The sequence below is a fragment of the Macaca thibetana genome, chromosome 16 (genome assembly GCF_024542745.1).
Source record: "Macaca thibetana thibetana isolate TM-01 chromosome 16, ASM2454274v1, whole genome shotgun sequence".
NCBI lineage: Eukaryota > Metazoa > Chordata > Mammalia > Primates > Cercopithecidae > Macaca > Macaca thibetana.
In genome coordinates this window covers 14,495,616-14,514,623 of record NC_065593.1, presented here as the reverse complement: position 1 = coordinate 14,514,623, position 19,008 = coordinate 14,495,616, and the positions used below count along the sequence as shown (strand labels likewise).

At 43.3% G+C, this 19,008-nt stretch overlaps 2 protein-coding genes across 2 annotated transcripts in view; both read left to right on the top strand.

Moving 5' to 3' along the window:
* Positions 1-19,008, top strand: part of RNASEK (ribonuclease K) — a 303,790-nt gene that overhangs the window by 162,663 nt on the left and 122,119 nt on the right. The window lies entirely within an intron of this gene.
* LOC126939687 (polyunsaturated fatty acid (12S)/(13S)-lipoxygenase, epidermal-type-like) lies at positions 11,147-17,560 on the top strand. Its single transcript, XM_050765318.1, has 14 exons — positions 11,147-11,281; positions 11,660-11,858; positions 12,069-12,150; positions 12,241-12,363; positions 12,453-12,556; positions 12,697-12,857; positions 13,596-13,739; positions 13,834-14,043; positions 15,415-15,501; positions 15,740-15,909; positions 16,019-16,141; positions 16,589-16,688; positions 16,791-16,958; positions 17,066-17,560. The coding sequence occupies exons 1-14, from the start codon at positions 11,147-11,149 to the stop codon at positions 17,243-17,245; spliced, it is 1,986 nt and encodes a 661-aa protein (XP_050621275.1). The 3' UTR covers positions 17,246-17,560.

The window sequence follows — 19,008 nt, the reverse complement described above, 5'->3', positions numbered from 1 at the left end:
GCAGCAGTACCTTTGACCAGTTACTTAAGTGGAATTTCATTCTCTCTTGGCTTCTTTCACAGAGGATGTATGAAAGCACGAAACTCAAAGAGAAACAGAAAGTGTGTCAAAAGCAGATCACCCCTCTGCTTTACTCTTATCTTCTAGGTCCACAAATAGGTGTAACTTGAATTAGAACAGGTGGAGAGGAGCATATAATTAATACGACGTAATTAGTATGAATAAACTCAGTTTAGTATAGAGCTCATTAACAAAACTGGTAAAACAGATGCCATCTAGAGTTAAACCTGGGTAATCCTTCCAGTTATTTTCTAAGTGGTATTTATAGACAGAGACTAATTCATCTCTTTGTTGTCGGTACTCTTACGTCTTTGATGAGTTGACTTTAGTTGTGAAGGCTGTGGAACTACAATCTGAAAGCTTTTCTCTGATTTCTCCATCTGTGATAGGCCCCAGGTGTTTTGAGATTTAACTGTAGGTCTTCATTAATTTTGGTCTTCTCAAACCCTAAGGAGGCATCTCTGGGTCCTATAAGAAGTTAGAATAATTAGTAAAGATCTTGAAGCTCTAGAGAAGATGCCCCTAAGACTAACTTGTGTAGAAAATTTCTCCCTTCATGGCTGGGCGCGGTGGCTTATGCTTGTAATCCCAGCACTTTGGGAGGCCGAGGTGGGTGGATCACTTGAGGTCAGGAGTTTGAGACTAGCCTGGCCAACCTGGTGAAACCCTGTCTCTACTAAAAATACAAAAATTAGCCTGGCGTGGTGGTGTGCGCCTGAAATCCCAGCTACTTGGGAGTTTGAGGCACGAGAATTGCTTGAACCCGGGAGGCGGAGGTTGCAGTGAGCTGAGATCATGCCACTGCACTCCAACCTGGGCAACAGAGCAAAACTCCATCTCCAAAAAAAAAAAGGAAAGAGTATCCCTTCATTATATGTAGTTTCATTTTCAAAACTACAGTTTCAAGAGGCCACAACATGACAACCATTATAATTGATGATCTCGAGGTGGTCCATTTTGTGCACTGGTCTTCTTCAGCTTTAGTTACAAGCTCGGCTTCCTCTCTTAAGTCTTGAGGTATCCTTGTATGTCATGATGATATCTGTCATTTGTTGAATGCTTATTAAATTTTATAGACTGTGTTAAGAGCAAGTTTGCACAGTAACCTTTTTAATCCTCAAGTATCTCTATGATGTAGGTATTAGTATTTTGATTTTATTGATGAGGACATAGAGGCTGAGGCTGTATCCTCAGTAATGTGTCATGGGTCACACAGCAAGTTAGGGGCATGGCTAGAATGTGACTGAAGTGTGTTCACCTCAAAACCCTATGGCCTTAACTACTACACCAGTCTTTCTCTATTATCCCACACTCTGAAGTGCTTCCCATGAGGTAGTCTCAAACTCTTAAGTCCAACTCAAAGAAAATGACCTTATCTGAATATGGTTTAATACTGTTTTGATTTAGAGGATTTTCCTACTGCCTAAAGGCTTTGCAGTGGTGAGAATGGGATGGGAATTCCCAAAGTCACCTGGACAAGTTTAATGTTAATTTTTGTGGGTACATAGTGGATATATATACTTATGAGTTACATGAGATATTTCAATAAAGCATGCAATGCATAATAATCACATCAGAATGGAGCATCCATCTTTGCTAAAGGATAAGGCATTTATCCTTTGTGTTACAAAAAATCATGGTGGTGGGTGCCTGTAGTCCCAGCTACTCAGGAGGCTGAGGCAGGAGAACGGCATGAACCTAGGAGGCAGAGCTTGCAGTGAGCCGAGATTGTGCCACTGCACTCCAGCCTGGGTGACAGAATGAGACTCTGTCTCAAAAAAAAAAAAAAAAAAAAAAAAAATCCAGTTATACTCTTGTAGTTATTTTAAAATGTATAATTAAATTATTTTTGACTATAGTCACCCTGTTGTGCTAGCAAATAAGTCTTACTCATTCTTTCTAATTTTTTTGTAACCATTAACCATCTCCATTCCCCATGCCCTACCCAGTCCCCCACCGCATTATGCTTCCCAGCCTCTGGTAAGTATCCTTCTACTCTCTGTGTTTATGACTTCAATTGTTTTCATTGTTAGCTCCCACAAATAAGTGAGAGCATTTAAAATTTGTCTTTCTGTGCCTGGCTGATTTCAGTTAACACAATGACTTCCAGTTCCATCCATTGCAAATGACAGAATCTTATTTTTGTGTGGCTGAATAGTACTCCATTGTGTATATGTACTATATTTTCTTTATTGATTCAGCTGTTGATGGACATTTAGATTGCTTCGAAGTCTTGGCTATTGTGAACAGTGCTGCAAAAAACATGAGAGTGCAGCTATATCTTCGATATTCTGATTTCCTTTCTTTTGGGTATATACGTAGCAATGGGATTGCTGAATCATATGGTAGCTCTATTGTTAGTGTTCTGATGAACCTCCATGGTGGTTGTATTAATTTACAGTCCTACCAACAGTATACAAGGGTTCCCTTTTCTCCACATCCTCACAAGCATTTGTTATTGCCTGTCTTTTGGATATAAGCCATTTTTAACTGGGGTAAGATGGTATCTCATTGTAGTTTTGATTTGCATTTCTCTGATGATCAGTGATGTCAAACAGGATGTCTTCTTTCAAGAAATGTCTATTCAGATCTTTTGTCTGTTTTAATCAGATTATTAGATTATTTTCCTAGAGAGTTGTTTATATATTCTGGTTATGAAACCCTTGTCAAATGGGTAGTTTGCAAATATTTTCACCCATTATGTGGATTGTCTCTTCACTTTGTTGATTGTATCCTTTGCTGTGCAAAAGTTTTTTTTTTAACTTGTTGTGATTTCATTTGTTGATTTTTGCTTTGGTTGCCTGTGCTTGTGGGATATTACTCAAGAAATTTTTGCCCAGACCAATATCCTGGAGATTTTCCCCAATATCTTCTTGTAGTAGTATCATAGTTTGAGAACATAGATTTAAACCTTTAGACTTAAGTCTTTAATCCATTTTATTTGATTTTTGTATGTGGCAAGAGATAGGGGTGTAGTTTCATTCTTCTGCATATGGACATCCAGTTTTCCCAGCACCATGTATTGAAGAGACTGTCCTTTCCCTGATGTATGTTCTTGACATCTTTCTCAAAAATGAGTTCACTGTAGATGTATGGATTTATTTATTTAGTTCTCTATTATGTTCCACTGGTCTACATGTCTGTTTTTATAACTGTACTATGCTGTTTTGGTTACTATAACTCTGTGGTATAATTTGATGTACGATAATGTGATTCCTCCAGTTTTGTTCTTTTTGCTCAGGATAGCTTTGGCTATTCTGGGTAGGGTGTGTGCGTGTGTGTGTGTGGTCCCATATAAACTTTAGGATTTTTTTTCTATTTCTGTGAAGAATGTCATTGATATTTTTATAGGGATTGCATTGTATCTGTAGATTACTTTGGGCAGTATGGATATTTAACAATATTGATTCTTCCAATCTATAAACATGGAATATCTTTCCATTTTTGTGTGTCCTCTTCAATTACTTGCATCAATGTTTTATAGTTTCTGTTGTAGAGATATTTCACTTCTTTAGTTAATTCCTAGGTATTTTATTTGTAGCTGTTATAAATATGATTACTTTCTTGATTTCTTTTTCAGACTGTTCACTGTTGGCATATAGAAATCCTACTGATTTTTGTATGTTGATTCTGTATCCTACAATTTTACTAAATTTGTTTATCAGTTTTAATAGTTCTTTGGTGGAGTCTTTAGGTTTTTCCAAATATAAGATCATACTATCTACAAATAAGGATAATTTGACTTCTTCCTTTCCAATTTGGATGCCCTTTATTTCTTTTCCTTGTCTGATTGCTCTAGCTAGGACTTCCAGTACTATGCTGAATAACAGTGATGAAAGTGGACATATTTGATCCTTGAGCATTCTTACTGAAAAAGAAAGAAAAAAATAAAAAACAAAGTGGGCTTCCTTGTCTTGTTCCATATCTTAGAGGAAAGGATTTCAGTTTTTCCCCATTCAGTGTGATACTAGCCATGAGTCTGTTGTATATAGATTTTATTATATTGAGGTTTGTTCCTTCGATATCTTGTTTATTGAGGGTTTATACCATGAAGAGGTGTTAAATTTTATCAATTGCTTTTTTAGCATCAATTGAAATAATATGTCTTTGGTCCTTCATTCTGTTATATCACATTGATTGATTTGCGTATGTTAAACCATCCTTGCATCCAAGGATAAATCTCACTTGGTCATGATGAATGATCTTTTTAATGTGTTGTTGAATTTGGTTTGCTAATATTTGTTGATAATTTTTGCATCAATATTCATCAGTGATATTGGCCTGTAGTTTTCTTTTTTGGTGTGTCTTTTTCTGCTTTTGGTATCAGGGTAAATCTGGCCTCATAGAATGAGTTTGCAAGTACTCCCTCCTCCTATTTTTTTTGGTAATAGAGTAGGATTGGTATTAGTTCTTCTCTAAATGTTTGGTAGAATTCAGCAGTGAAGCCATTGGGTCCTGGGTTTTTCTTTGCTGGGAAAATTTTTATGTTTTTATTAATAGCTTCTATCTCGTAACTTGTTATTAGTCTGTTCAGGTTTTAGATTTCTTCCTGGTTCAATCTTGGTAGGTTGTACATATGTAGGAATTTATCCATTTCTTCTAGATTTTCCAATTTATTGGCATATAGTTGCTCATAATAGCCACTAATGATCTTTTGAATTTCTGTGGCATTGGTTCTAATGTCTCATTTTTCATATCTTACTTATTTGGCTCCTCTCTCTTTTTTTTCTTTTTTTTTTTTTTTTTTTTTTTTTTTTTTTTTTTTTTTTTTTTTTTTTTTTGAGACGGAGTCTCACGCTGTTGCCCAGGCTGGAGTGCAGTGGCGCGATCTCGGCTCACTGCAAGCTCCGCCTCCCGGGTTCCCGCCATTCTCCTGCCTCAGCCTCCTGAGTAGCTGGGACTACAGGCGCCCGCCACCGCGCCCGGCTAATTTTTTGTATTTTTAGTAGAGACGGGGTTTCACTGTGGTCTCGATCTCCTGACCTTGTGATCCGCCCGCCTCGGCCTCCCAAAGTGCTGGGATTACAGGCTCTCTCTCTTTTTTTTTTCTTAGTCTGTCTAAAGGTTTGTCAATTTGTTTATCTTTTCAAAGACCAACTTTTTTTTCATTGATCTTTTGTGCTGTTTTCTTTATTTCAAAATCTTTAATTCTGGTCTGATTTTTATTATTTCTTTTCTTCTACTAATTTTGGGTTTGGTTTGCTCTTGCTTTTCTAGTTCTTTAAGATGCATTGTTAGGTTATTTGAGGGTTTTTTTTTTCTTTTTTGATGTAGATGCTTATAGTTATAAACTTCCCTCTTAGTACTTCTTTTGTTATATCCCATAGGTTTTGGAATGTTGTGTTTCCATTATCATTTGTTTCAGAAAACTTTTCAATTCCCCCTTAACCTCTTTATTGACCCACTGGTCATTCAGGAGCATATTGTTTAATTTCCATGTATTTGTATCGTTTCTAAAATTTCTCCTTTTATTGATTTCTACTTTTATTTCATTGTAGTCAGAGAAGATGCTTGATATTATTTCAGTTTTTTGAATGTTTTCAGACTTGCTTTGTGACCTAACATATGATCTATCCTTGAGAATAATTCGTGTGCTGAGAAAAATAATGTGTATTCTGCAACTGTTGGATGAAATGCTCTGTAAATATTTATGAGGTCCATTTGGTCTATAGTGTAGATTAAGTGTGATATTTCTTTATTGATTCTCTGTCCGGAAGATCTCTCCAGTGCCAAAAGTGGGATGTTGGAGTCTCCAACTATTATTGGCATGTCTCTTTAGCTCTGGTAATATTTCCTTTAAATATCTGGGTATTCCAGTGTTGGATGCATATACATTTGTAATTGTTATCCTCTTGCTGAGTTGATCCCCTTATTATATAATGACCTTTGTCTCTTCTTATAGTTTTTGTCTTGAAATCTATTTGATATAAGTGTAGCTACTTCTGCTCCTTTTTAGTTTCCATTGGTATGGAATATCTTTTTGCATCCTTTGATTTTTAGTCTGTGTGTGTCTTCATAAATGAAGTGTGTTTCTTCTAAGTGATAGATCACTGGATCTTGTTTTATGTCTTTTGATTGGAGAGTTTAGTACATTTACATCCAATGTCATTACTGATAAGTAATATTCCGGCCATTTTATTATTTCTGATTGTTTTGTGGTCTTCTCTTCATTTTTTCTTCTTCCTTTTAGTAAAGGTGATTTTATCTGGTGGTATGATTTAATTTATTGCCTTTTACTTTTGTGTCTGTTTGTTGTATGTTTGTGATTTGGGGTACAATGAGATTTTCAAACACTATTTTATAAGCCATTATCTTAAGCTGATAACAACTTAACAGTGCTTGCATAAACTAACAAGCAAAAAGAAAACTAATAATAACTCTATGACTTAACTTCGTCCCCCACATTTTAACTTTTTGTTGGTTCTATTTATATCTTAATGTACTGTGTATGCCTTGAAAATTTGTTTTAGTTATTATTTTCAATTGGTTCATCTTTTGGTCTATTTAGTATAAGAATAGTTTACAAGGCTGGGCATGGTGGCTCACGCCTGTAATCCCAGCACTTTGGGAAGCCGAGGTGGGTGGATGATGAGGTCAAGAGATCGAGACTATCCTGGCCAACATGGTGAAACCTCGTCTCTACTAAAAATACAAAAATTAGCTGGGCGTGGTGGCGCACACCTGTAGTCCCAGCTACTCAGGAGGCTGAGGCAAGAGAATCGCTTGAACCCAGGGGAAAAAAAAAAAAAGAATAGTAGTTACAAATCACGGTTACAGTGTTTTAATATTCTGTGTTTGTCTGTGTGCTTACTATTACCAATGAGTTTTGGACCTTCAGATGATTTCTTATTGCTCATTAATGTCCTTTTATTTCAAATTGAAGAACTAGATCTCGTTAGCATTTCTTGTAGAACAGGTCTTGTGTTGATGAAATCATTCAGCTTTTGTCTGTCTGGGGAAGTCTTTATTTCTTCTTCACATTTGAAGGGTACTTTCACGTTATCTATTATTCTAGAGTAAATGTTTTCTTTTCCTTCAGCACTTTAAATATGTCATGCCACTCTCTCCTGGCCTGTAAGGTTTCCATTGAAAAGTCTGCTGTGAGACCTATTGGGGCTCCATTTTATGTTGTTTGTTTCTTTTCTCTTGCTGTTAGAATCCTTTCTTTATGCTTGACCATTGGTAGTTTGATTATTAAAAGCCTTGAGGCAGTTTTCTTTGGGTTAAATCTGCTTAGTGTTGTATAACCTTCTTGTATTAGGATTTTGATATCTTTCTCTAGGTTTGGGAAGTTTACTGTTATTATCCCTTTAAACTTTTTATTCCTATCTCTTTCTCTACCTCCTCTTTAAGGCCAAAAACTCTTAGATTTGCCCCTTTGAGGCTATTTTCTAGATCTCATAGATGTGCTTCATTCTTTTTATTATTTTTTCTTTTGTCTCTTCTGATTGTGTATTTTCATTTTTTATTTCTTTATTTTTTATTCGACTATTTTCAAATAGTCTATCTTCAAGCTAATTCTTTCTTCTGCTTAGTCTATTCTTCTGTTAAGAGACTCTGATGCATTCTTCAGTGTATCAGTTACATTTTTCACCTTCAGAATTTCTGCTTGGTTCTTTTAAATTATTTCAATCTCTTAAATGTATGACAGGATTCTGAATTCCTTCTCTGTGTTATCTTGAATTTGAGTTTCCTCAACACAGCTACTTTGTCTCCTTAAATCTATTTTCTATATTTATGCACTCTTTTTTCTTCCCTGGAAGGATAATATTATGGGCTTTCATACCCTCCGGCTCATTACCTCTCTCTGTCCTCTTTCCTTTGGGCCCAGGGATAGTGCCAGCTACACTGCTGCCAGCCTCAGGCTCCTGCACTATCTATCCCTTTTTGGTTCTGTCACACTCTATCCACCATAAGTTGTTCCTTTGTAAATAAACCCTCCTCTAATTATTCTAATTTAATTGTGCCAACTGTTTTATATTGAGTCCTTGACTGATACAGGAAAACTGGTAGAATATGAATCTCCTAGTCCATCACTGAAGTGTAGAATACTGAAATAAAGTTATTATGGAAGAGTTCTGAGATCTTAGCAGTATAGAGCATTGCACTTCCAGTCTTCTTCCTCCGTTACAGAGAAGAGGGGGCTGTTTGGCATATATTTTCTGAATTTGGGAGCATATTTTAATATAGCAACTCATGTCTGCTACTGTTTGAATGAAGAAATTTCACTGAGCATTTTTTAATGAGACACTGGTCAAGAGTGCCAAGCCTGAAATAATCATAATGTATTGTGCCTTAGAAGAAGATAGAGGCCATTTTCAACTCATTTTACTTCTCTACAGCCCTTAAAGGGTAAACAAGAGGGTGTCAGGGATTCCTGTGGCCCCACATGCAGGGTCGTGGAGACTAGCAGAAGGGCAGAAACCATCAGACTGCAGTTGTTCCAGGCTAAACAAGGGAACATCCAACCTGAAAAATGACGTTGGGATAGTGTCCTGATGAAACACGGATTCCATTCTAGAAGGAGTTCTTTTGGTAGCAAAGATAGGCATGAAGCTGAACATTGCTCCAAGAAAACCAAACATTGCTTATAAGAACCATCATGTTCACCCAGGTAGCCAGTAGCAGATGGCAGAGATACCTTTGACCACTTACTTAAGTGGTTTCTTCATTCTCTTTGCTTCCTTCATAGGGGATGTATGAGAATACGAAACTCAGAGAGAAAAAAAAGGGAAAGTCCATTAAAGAAAGATAATCCCTCTCCTTTACTGTAAGCCTCTAGGTTCAAAAACAGGTTTAGCTTGAGTTAGGACAGGTGGAGAGGAACACAGTTTAGGAAAGGAGGCTGGAGGCAAGGAGATGAGCCTAGAATGGACTTTAATATGGAAGTTATAAAATAAGCAATCTTGAATATTGAAACAAGATTATACTATTAAACAAGAATGATTGGAAAAATGTGGACTCGGCCAAGAAACTGTTAGCAAACCACTAAGGAGAAAGGAAGAGTTACTAGAAAAGGAACACAGGTACATGTTTATATTTCAACTCTTGAGACTCATTGCTACTTGGTTTCATAATTTCTTTCTATGCATCTGTAACTTGAATTCACTTCTGACAGGATATTTTTGTCTTATATATGGTAGTTAATTGTTCTAGAAACCTACTTCAAGCTAAGTTAAGCAACAAAGGGGGATTTATTGGAAAGCCGCTTGGGTATCTCACAGAACCCAAGGAAGATAATTGAACTGGATTTCCACAGGACCTGGAAAATCCTCAGAAACTCAAGTGCTCTTTCTTTCTTCTCTTTCCAGTCATGACCTTCAGGAAGGGGAGAGCGGCTCATGGGCTGAGTGGATAAACCACAAAATGGGTAATATACTGTCGGTGAGTTTTCAGTGACAAATGAAGTCTAAGCTGTGATTGCACTGGTTGGTGACTGAAACTTAAAATGGGACTTAGAGGTTAAGTGGAGGGAATATGTTGCCAAAATGTTAGAAGGATCTTCTTCAAAGAGAAGTTGAGGCTCTAGAGGATAATGGTAGGGCACAGAGTGGAGGTGAAGCTTGTCAGGGGTGGGGGTCATTGGGGAGGATAGGAGAGTTCCTAATTTTGAGGAGGAAGGATAGAGAGTTTTATTGGTGAATGACGTAAGTGTCATGACCAGTCGCGTTCTCAGGATTCTTGAGTATTGGGAGATGTGGCTGCAGTGGACAGGGCAGTGTCAGAGACACTAGATTTTATGATCAAAGCTTTTAAATTACCTACCCATAACCAACTTATCAGGAGACTGACACTGTCCATCTCCTCCAAAAAATAAAACTGACATGTCTACAGCATGCCAAATTCATACAGCCAGTAGGCTAATTTCTGACATGCCTGGTACTTTGATATCCACCAGTTGAGCTTTCTGTTTATCAAGAATAGTTGTGTAAACTTCCAAAACTGTTTATGGATGGGCACGGTGGCTCACGCCTGTAATCCCAGCACTTTGGGAGGCCAATGTGGGCGGATCGTTTGAGGGCAGGAGTTTGAGACCAGCCTGGCCAACATGGTGAAACCCTGTCTCTACTAAAAATACAAAAAAAAACAAAAAAAAATTAGCCAGGCATGATGGCAGGCACCTGTCATCCCAGCTACTGGGGAGGCTGAGGCAGGAGAATTACTTGAACCCGGGAGGTGGAGGTTGCAGTGATCCGAGATCATGCCACTGCCCTCCAGCCTGGAAGACAATAAAGGGCCAACGTGTTTTGGTTATTTTATGACTACATAATAATCTTTTAAAAAAAGGTTTTGCAAAAACTGTAAAGATCTAAATAGAGTCTGCATTTAGTATTTTTCCCCACAAGAACCTTTAGGTTCTAGCTGCTTTAAATGTCAACTCATCTGGATGTGGCTTATGCTAGAAAGACCTAGAAGAGCTCTTATTATGGATCCCCATTCAATGAAGACACGTTGGCCCTTTATTAAAAATTCATGAATGGCTCGACATTTATGATTTCAGTGTAAAACAAAATGTTAAGGTACATATCTGTATACTTTTTCACTTTAGCCAACTATTTTGAGTCAACATGAGGAGATGGAAGGGCTGTTCAAGCCCTTTTTTTTTTTTTTTTTTGGCAATAGCACAGGAGGTCCAGGAGAGAGGCGAGCCGTGGGTGAGCAGGAGTGTCAACTTTCCACTGAAAAATACCCCTGCACTTCAGGCCATTCCACTTCTGTTATCTCCAAAGCTGTGGCAATCGTATTTATATATTCACCAAAACTGGGTGGGCCCTAGTGTTTAGCTGTCATCGTCTGTAGGCTGGTGTGTTCGGCTCATGGCAGTGTGTGAACCTGGCATCGGGGAGTGTTTGTCGAGTGAATAAGGGTGGGGCTGTACTTTCCAGAGCCGCCGGGAGAAACTGGATACAGAGACCCTAGCCTGGCGGCCAGTCTCAACGTTCCTCCCAGTGGGGGAGGAATCTGTGGGTGGGAGGTGGGGAGCCTGAAACCCAAATATAACAGGCAGTCTGGACTGGGCGTGGTTCCCTGGGAGCTGGGTCTCAGATCCTCGTAGAGCTGACTTCTCCCCGGATCCCCGGGCAAGATGGGCAAGTACACGGTCCGTGTAGCCACTGGGAATTTGTTCCTGGCAGGCTCTCCCAACCTGGTGCAGCTGTGGCTGGTGGGTGAGCACGGGGAGGCAGACCTAGGGACGCAGCTGCGACCGGTGTGGGGAAAGGTGAGAGCTGGGGCCCCGGGACTCTGAGGTGTCACTGGGGGCTGGGGCCAGTCGGAGGGTGCTGGAGAAACCCCGGAACCCAGGTAGAGGCTGAGGTCGGGTGCACTTGGAGTCTGATAGGAAAAGGAAAAGCAAGAGGAACAGGAGAAATGAGAGGCAATTTCCTGCTTGAGCAGAGACCACGAGATGCCCGCTGGGGTGTGCATGGCAGGTCGTGGGGGAAGCTGGCGCCCCACAGTACCAGCTGCTCCTCACCTCCACCTCTCCCCGGGTATGCTCCAGTGGGGAAACAGAGCCAGGATTCTCTGAAGGTTCACCGACCCCACCACCCTCCCTGAAGACCCCAACCCTGCCACTGAGCTGTGTCCTGTTGCACAGGTGGAGTTTGAGATCGACGTCCCCCTGCACCTGGGGCGCCTCCTGATGGTGAAGCTGCGCAAGCACAACCGGCTGTTGAGTGTCGACTGGTTCTGCAAGTGGATCTCAGTGCAGGGCCCGGGAACCCAAGGCGAGGTTTTTTTCCCCTGCTACCACTGGGTGCAGGGCCACGGGATTATCTGCCTGCCCGAGGGCACTGGTGAGCTCAGTGGAGAAGGGGCACAGCCCCTGGCAGGCTGGAGGAAGAAGCGGGTTGGGGGAGGCTACTGTAAAAGAGGGAAAGATGAGGGAGACGGGAAGAAGTGAAGGAGGATGGAGCAGAGGGTGGTGGCTGATGGAGAGACACAAGCGCGAGCACAGCGCAGAGGGGTGACCAGGGAGGGTGTGTGCTCTTGTCCCCTTCCCCCAGCCCGGACCCTGAGTGATGACCCCCAGAACCTGTTTAAGAAGTACCGGGAACAGGAGCTCGAAGAAAGAAGGAAGGTGTACCGGTGAGCCCCAGAAAGTCTTTGATCCCCCTACCAGATCCCAAGAAACCCGCTGCCCACCCCCTTACGCCTACCTCCGTGTTCTTCCTTCAGGTGGGGCTCCTGGAAAGATGGGTTAATCCTGCCTATAGCAGGGAATAGACAACCGGACCTTCCCAGGGACGAGCGATTCCTCGAGGATAAGGATTTAGACTTTAGTGTCTCCCTAGCAAAAGCGTGAGTGACAGCTAGAGGCTGGGGACTTGCTTCCCAGGGCGCAAGGTGGGATCCTTCGTTGATCATCTTGTACTCCATTCTTTCCACAGGTTGAAGGACATGGCCATTAAGGGGACACTGGATTTCATAAATTGTGTGAAAAGGCTGGAAGATTTCAAAAAAATATTCCCACGTGGAAAGACTGCCCTGGCTGGTCAGTTTCCACAACCTCCCAAAACCAATCTACAGATTTCCAGCCCAGGGAATTTGAAAAAGGAGGGGGATAGAGGATGGAAGAGTAATAGGTCAGCGGGATTAGGAGCTCACAGGCTGCTCCCCAATTGATGTTCCTAGAGCGGGTTCATGATTCTTGGAAGAATGATGCCCTCTTTGGGTACCAGTTTCTCAATGGTGCAAACCCCATGCTCCTGAGGCGTTCTTCAAGGCTCCCCGCCCGCCTGGTGCTGCCTCCAGGGATGGAAGACTTGAAGACCCAGCTGGAGAAAGAACTCCAGGTGCTGCCGTTATCCCCACCTCCCTTCTCTTTGCCTCCTTCTCCTCCTTCATCTGCACTTAAGGCTTCTCAGCTTTGGCACTAACATTCTGCGCCACATAATTCTCTGTTGGGGGGGGGCTTTCCTGTGGATCGTAGTGTATTTAGTAGCATCCTTGGCCTCATACCCCAGTTGTGACAACCACAAATGTCTCTAGATATTGCTGAATGTCCTGGGGTTGGGGAGAGGAGGAATCGCCCCTGATTGAGAACGTTGATCTACAACATCTCCTCCTGTATCTTCTTTTCTTTCTCTTCCATCTCTACTTTCCTCTCTTCCTTCTTCACTGAACATATATCAGCCTTAGGGAAGAGCTCAAGCTTCTGGAGAGAAATAGCAAGAAAAACTAAACAAAGCCTTGGAGAGCTAAAAGCTGAATCTATTTTGGGGGGAGGTGGGTAGATAAAGGAAATATTTTTGCTACCTTGGCTAAAGCTGGCAGAAGAAGGGTTATGTGAAGAGTGCAATGGCCTTATGTGGTGGAAAACCAGAAACTTCACTGCAGGGAGCTCCAAGTCTGAAGGAAGACATCAGTCATGAAAACTTTTGTGTTCAGGTTTTTGGTTCTAGGGAAAGTGATTGGTGTTTAAAGTAAAATAGACTTGGATGGGTAGAGGAAGGATCCACCCTGGAAAATGAGAGAAGGGCTCCAGAAAACGACTCCAACCCTATTTTCTATTCCTGCCTCTGGCCCTGCAGGCTGGATCTCTGTTTGAAGTGGATTTCTCCTTGCTGGATGGAGTCAAGCCTAATGTCATCATTTTTAAGCCGCAATATGTGGCCGCCCCTTTGGTCATGCTGAAGCTTCAGCCTGATGGAAGACTCTTGCCCATGGTCATCCAGGTAAGAGGGCCCAGGTGTTTTTCTACCAGACACTGATCTCCTTTAGGGACTTAGATACACAAGTCCTCAGCTCCCATTCTCTCTCCTGCTCTAGCTCCAGCCACCTCGATACGGATGTCCCCCACCTCTGCTCTTTCTGCCCTCGGATCCCCCCATGGCCTGGCTCCTGGCCAAGACCTGGGTCCGGAGCTCTGATTTCCAGCTGCACCAGTTACAGTCACATCTGCTGAGGGGACACTTGATTGCTGAGGTTATCGCTGTGGCTACAATGAGAAGCTTGCCTAGCCTCCATCCTATTTACAAGGTACTTCAGCATCTCTGTCATTCTGTATTTGACTGTCCTTCATATTTCAGACTCCTACATGGAGTCTCACCTTGTACATTTCAGTCTAGCAGCAATCAATTTATATGTGGAGACACATACACACACATAAACACACATACGCAGTACTATGGAAACACCCAGGCACACACTTACTATGACGTGGGGGGAAAAGTGAGAATAGGTTTTGCAAAGGAGTTGAAATTTGGGCTGAGGAGGTTTCCAGGTGGGCAAGTGAGGGATGGAACATTATAGCCAGAAAGATCAATAGAGGCACGGAAAGAAAGGAACATGGATAATGGGTGAGATTAAAGTGTAGGGCATGAGTTGGGGTGAAAAGAAGAGGTGGGAGGAGATGAGTAGAAGCCATGTTACTTAGTGGGGAGAAGAATCAAGTTATTTTCTGACTATGTGAGGCTTCCAATGCCTATAAAGACCCATTTGCACATGTCAGGAGGGCAACTGGATATGTGAGTCTGGAGTTCCTAGAAGAGGTGTAGGTTGCAAATACAGATTTTAGAGTCATTAGAAAACGAAAGCATTTAAAGTCATTGTACTGGATGAAGTTCTCTAGGGTTTGTAGAGACACTAGAGAATTTGATCCAGATATAACTCTAGGGTGATCCAACATTTACAAATTGAGAAGAGGGAGCAGAGTGAGAAAAGAAACAAGAGAAGGAACCTCATTGAGGTAGGAGGAAAACCAAAAAGTGCAATGCATGGCATCCAGGAGAAGAAAGTGTTTCAAGAGGAATGCGTGATTATCTGTCTGAAATGCTGCTGAGAGATCAAGAAAGTTAGAGAAGTGACATTTGGATTTCTCAGTACGGAAGTCGTTGGTTAATAAATGGACATGTGCTATCTCAGGAAAGTGGAGGAAGCCTGATTCATGGGGGAGAGCAGCAAATGTGAGGTGAGTAAGCAAAGACAACACTGGGTGAAGATTTGCTGTGAAAGGGAAAGCAAGAAACAAGGTGATGGCGGTCAAGCACAGGTTTTCTTTAGGGTATCCAATATTGCACATGTTTGTATGACAGAGAGAAGGAATATCATTATAGGAGGGTGAAGGTCTGGGTGAAGGCAAAAAGGGATGGGCTTATCTGTGGGTACCTGCCAGGATATGAGACTGTGGAAATAAGCAAGCTAAAACTTTCACCATGGGAAGCTCTGAGAAGACACTCTCCCATCTCTATATTCCCAAATGTTACCCTGACCCTATCCAATTTAATGAGAAGGCTGTTTCATAAAGACCCATCCTCTCCCTTCTTTTCTGTCACTTCAACATCCTCTTCCCTCATGGATGCTGGGACCTCTCTTATTTGACCGTGTCCCATTTCTTTCTTCCATAATCAGCTTCTGATCCCCCACTTCCGCTACACCATGGCGATCAACACCCTGGCCCGTAGTCGTCTTGTCTCTGAAGGGGGAATTTTTGACCTGGTACGGAAATGGATGAGTGAAGGGGAGGTGGGTTCAATATTGGAAGAATCCTAGGGGTTGTTTCCCTTTCCCACTCCTCCCCCAAGCTCTCCTTCCTCCATGGAAGGCCTCTCCCAAACCTGCCTCATGCCTGAATAGCTTCCTGCTTAAAAGGGCTAGAGTAGGACCACAGGCCTACAGTCTCCTGATGCTCGTCTTCCTCCCTCCGCAACTTGGCATGGCTGTGGGTTATCCTCAGGTGGTGAGCACTGGTAGTGGGGGCCACGTGGACATTCTTCAGAGAGCCACAGCTTGTTTGACCTATCGTTCCCTCTGTCCTCCTGATGACCTGGCTGACCGTGGACTCCTGGGTGTGAAATCTTCTCTTTATGGCCAAGATGCCATCAGGCTGTGGGGAATCATCAGCCGGTAGGTGAAGGTGGCACAGAGAGGCAGTGAATGGAGGGGCGGGGGACTGTAGGTCCAGAAGGTCCTGCATCGGCCCCTGAGACTGAGTATCTTCTTCCCTGGGGAGCAGGTACGTGGAGGGGATGGTTGGGCTTTTCTACAAGAGCGACCAAGCCGTGAAGGATGATCTAGAGCTGCAGGCCTGGTGCAGAGAGATGACTGAGACTGGACTGCAGATGGCCCAAGACCGGGGGTGAGACAGGGATCCCTCCCCACTGACCCCTGTCAACACCCACTCCTCTGCAAACAATCTGCTTCTTCTCACATCATGAGACACCCCGCCTGCCCGAGGAACCTGAGAATTCTCCAGGGTGTATCCAGAAATGCTAACGAGCACTCCTGATCTCCCTAGCCCTCTTCCCACACAGTGTTCTCTCTCCTCATGCACTGAGAGCTTCCTTTGGAACCAGTTACAAATCTTCCCTTAGGCATTTTCCCTCACTCTTCCCTCCCTTCTCGCCATAGCTCAGGGTTCATCCCAAGCGCATTAACCTTGGAGCACACACAAGGGTGGGAGTCCTGGGGTGTGCAGGCCAGGACCACAGAAAAATAACTTTTCTGTATCTCCACATAGCTCTCCCTGCCTGAGATCTGTTTCGTGTTCTGGTTTCAAGGTCTCCGATTCTCCTCATTTCACCAGGTTCCCCATCTCCTTAGAGTCCCGGGCTCAGCTCTGCCACTTTGTCACCATGTGCATCTTCACATGCACGGGTCAGCATGCTTCTAACCACCTGGGTCAGGTAACCTATGTGATCATCCCCCAAGGGCTCCTGGGATGGAGAAGTGGGGGATCAAATGCCCAAGTCATCAGCCTAGGTTTCTGTGGGCTCCCCTCCCTGCAGCTGGACTGGTACTCCTGGATCCCTAATGGCCCATGCACCATGCGGAAGCCCCCACCCATCTCCAAGGATGTGACAGAGAAGGACATAGTGGACTCACTGCCCAATCTCCACCAGGCACATATGCAAAAGACCGTCACAGACTTCCTTGGCAGACGTCAGCCTGTCATGGTGAGAAGCAAATGCCCGGGTCCTGGGAAGGAGGTAGCTCAAAGGAGGGGAAGTATTCTGGGTTGAGAGCCCCAAGGGACTCAGCCACCTTGTTTTCCACCTCTCAGGTGGCCCTGGGGCAGCATGAGGAGAAATATTTCTCTGGCCCTGAGCCCCAAGCTATGCTGAGACAATTCCGGGAGGAGCTGGCTGCCATGGACAAGGAGATTGAGGTCCGGAATGCAGTCCTGGACCTGCCCTATGAATACCTTCGACCCAGCATGGTAGAGAACAGCGTGACCATCTGAGAGGCCTTGCCCGCCTCCGCTCCAAAGCTCCACCATCCCTGAGTGCCTTTTAGTATTCTGTCCTCCTCACATCCTCTGGTGAACAAATTGTCCCCAAAGCTTTGTGGTCAGGGTACCCAGAGCTGCCCACCACACAACTATGGGGAATACACGGTGATGGTCCCCACTGCATTTGGAAGCGGCATCCCCCAAAGCTGCCCTACCTTAAATGTCCATCCAGTCCTGTACTTCCTCACCCCGATCCCTGGCACACCTCCTCATTGCCAAAGGACCTGGCTTAGATACAAGTAAAAATATACGATTAAATAACAAAACTGATTATGGTGGTGGAAGGTGGGAGGGGAGACCTTGCTCTGTTTCCTGCCCCTTTACTCAGATTCCAAAGGAAGAAAGAAAATTTTTCCAGCAATCTGCTTTTTTCCAAGGGTATGTTGGAACCTCTCTGTCAGGCCTCTGAGCCCAAGCCAAGCCATCGCATCCCCTGTGACTTGCACATACATATTTGCCCAGATGGCCTGAAGTAACTAAAGAAGTAACTAAAGAATCACAAAAGAAGTGAAAATGCCCTGCCTTAACTGATGACTTTACCTTGTGAAATTCCTTTTTCTGGCTCATCCTGGCTCAAAAACTCCCTGACTGAGCACCGTGTGACCCCCACTCCTGCCCGCCAGAGAACAACCCCCGCTTTGACTGTAATTTTCCTTTACCTACCCAAATTCTATAAAACGGCCCCACCCTTATCTCCCTTTACTCTCTTTTTGGACTCAGCCCGCCTGCACCCAGGTGATTAAAAAGCTTTATTGCTCACACAAAGCGTGTTTGGTGGTCTCTTCACACGGACACACATCACACTCTCAAGTTAAATGACAAATGTTCTGGATGACCGAGCCCACTGGGGCTCGGAAACCTGGCTCTTGACAAGGGTTTTTGGTTTGAGACCTCTGTGAATCCCCAACAAGCCGTCCCTTAGGCTACCTGCAGCAACGCCTCCGGTGTGACTCCCGGCACAGCCCTCCTGGCACGGTCCCTCCCCGCTGCATCCCAGTCTTCCTCTCAGTCCTGCCCCAGGACTCTTGATAAACCCTTTTCTCATCAAGCTCTATCCTTCCATCCTTAAAACATACCATCGATCCCAGAGTCCTAGATATTGGAGATAAACGGATAAAGAAGGAACTAGTAGGCCAGGCTCTATGTTAGAAATTTTAAATATATCAATTTATCGCACCAGACGCAGTGGCTCATGCCTGTAATCCCAGCAATTTGGGAGACCCAGGCAGGCAGATCATCTGAGGTCGGGAGTTCGAGACCAGCCTGACCGACATGGCGAAACCCCTTCTCTACTAAAAATACAAAATTAGCCGGGCGTGGTGGCGGGTGCCTGTAATCCCAAATCCCAGTTACTTGGGAGGCTGAGGCAGGAGAATCACTTGAACCCGGGAGGCGGAGGTTACAGTGAGCCGAGATCGCGCCACTGCACTCCAGCCTAGACAATAAAGAGGGAAACTCGGTCTCAAAAAAAAAAAAAAAAAATTTATCCTCACAACTTCTCTGTGAGGTTGGTATCACTATCACCATCTTATAACAGGAAAATGAAGGTTGGCGAGGTAAGGGCAGAAGTGACCTGGCACCAAAATGCAGCAGAATCAGATTCCATTCGCTAGAAGGAAGCAAAGCCCAGGATTGTGGTCATAGCAATAACAGTTAAAAGACTGATTATAAAATCTAGAGGCCAATGAAAGCTTTGGATGGATCTGATGTAATGG

Bases quoted from the DNA above. Each gene is read 5' to 3' on its own strand.
- LOC126939687 (XM_050765318.1), top strand. From the start codon at position 11,147: ATGGGCAAGTACACGGTCCGTGTAGCCACTGGGAATTTGTTCCTGGCA. The intron at 12,557-12,696 runs GTCAGTTTCCAC...TGATGTTCCTAG, and splicing joins TGGAAAGACTGCCCTGGCTG to AGCGGGTTCATGATTCTTGG. The intron at 13,740-13,833 runs GTAAGAGGGCCC...CTCCTGCTCTAG, and splicing joins TCTTGCCCATGGTCATCCAG to CTCCAGCCACCTCGATACGG.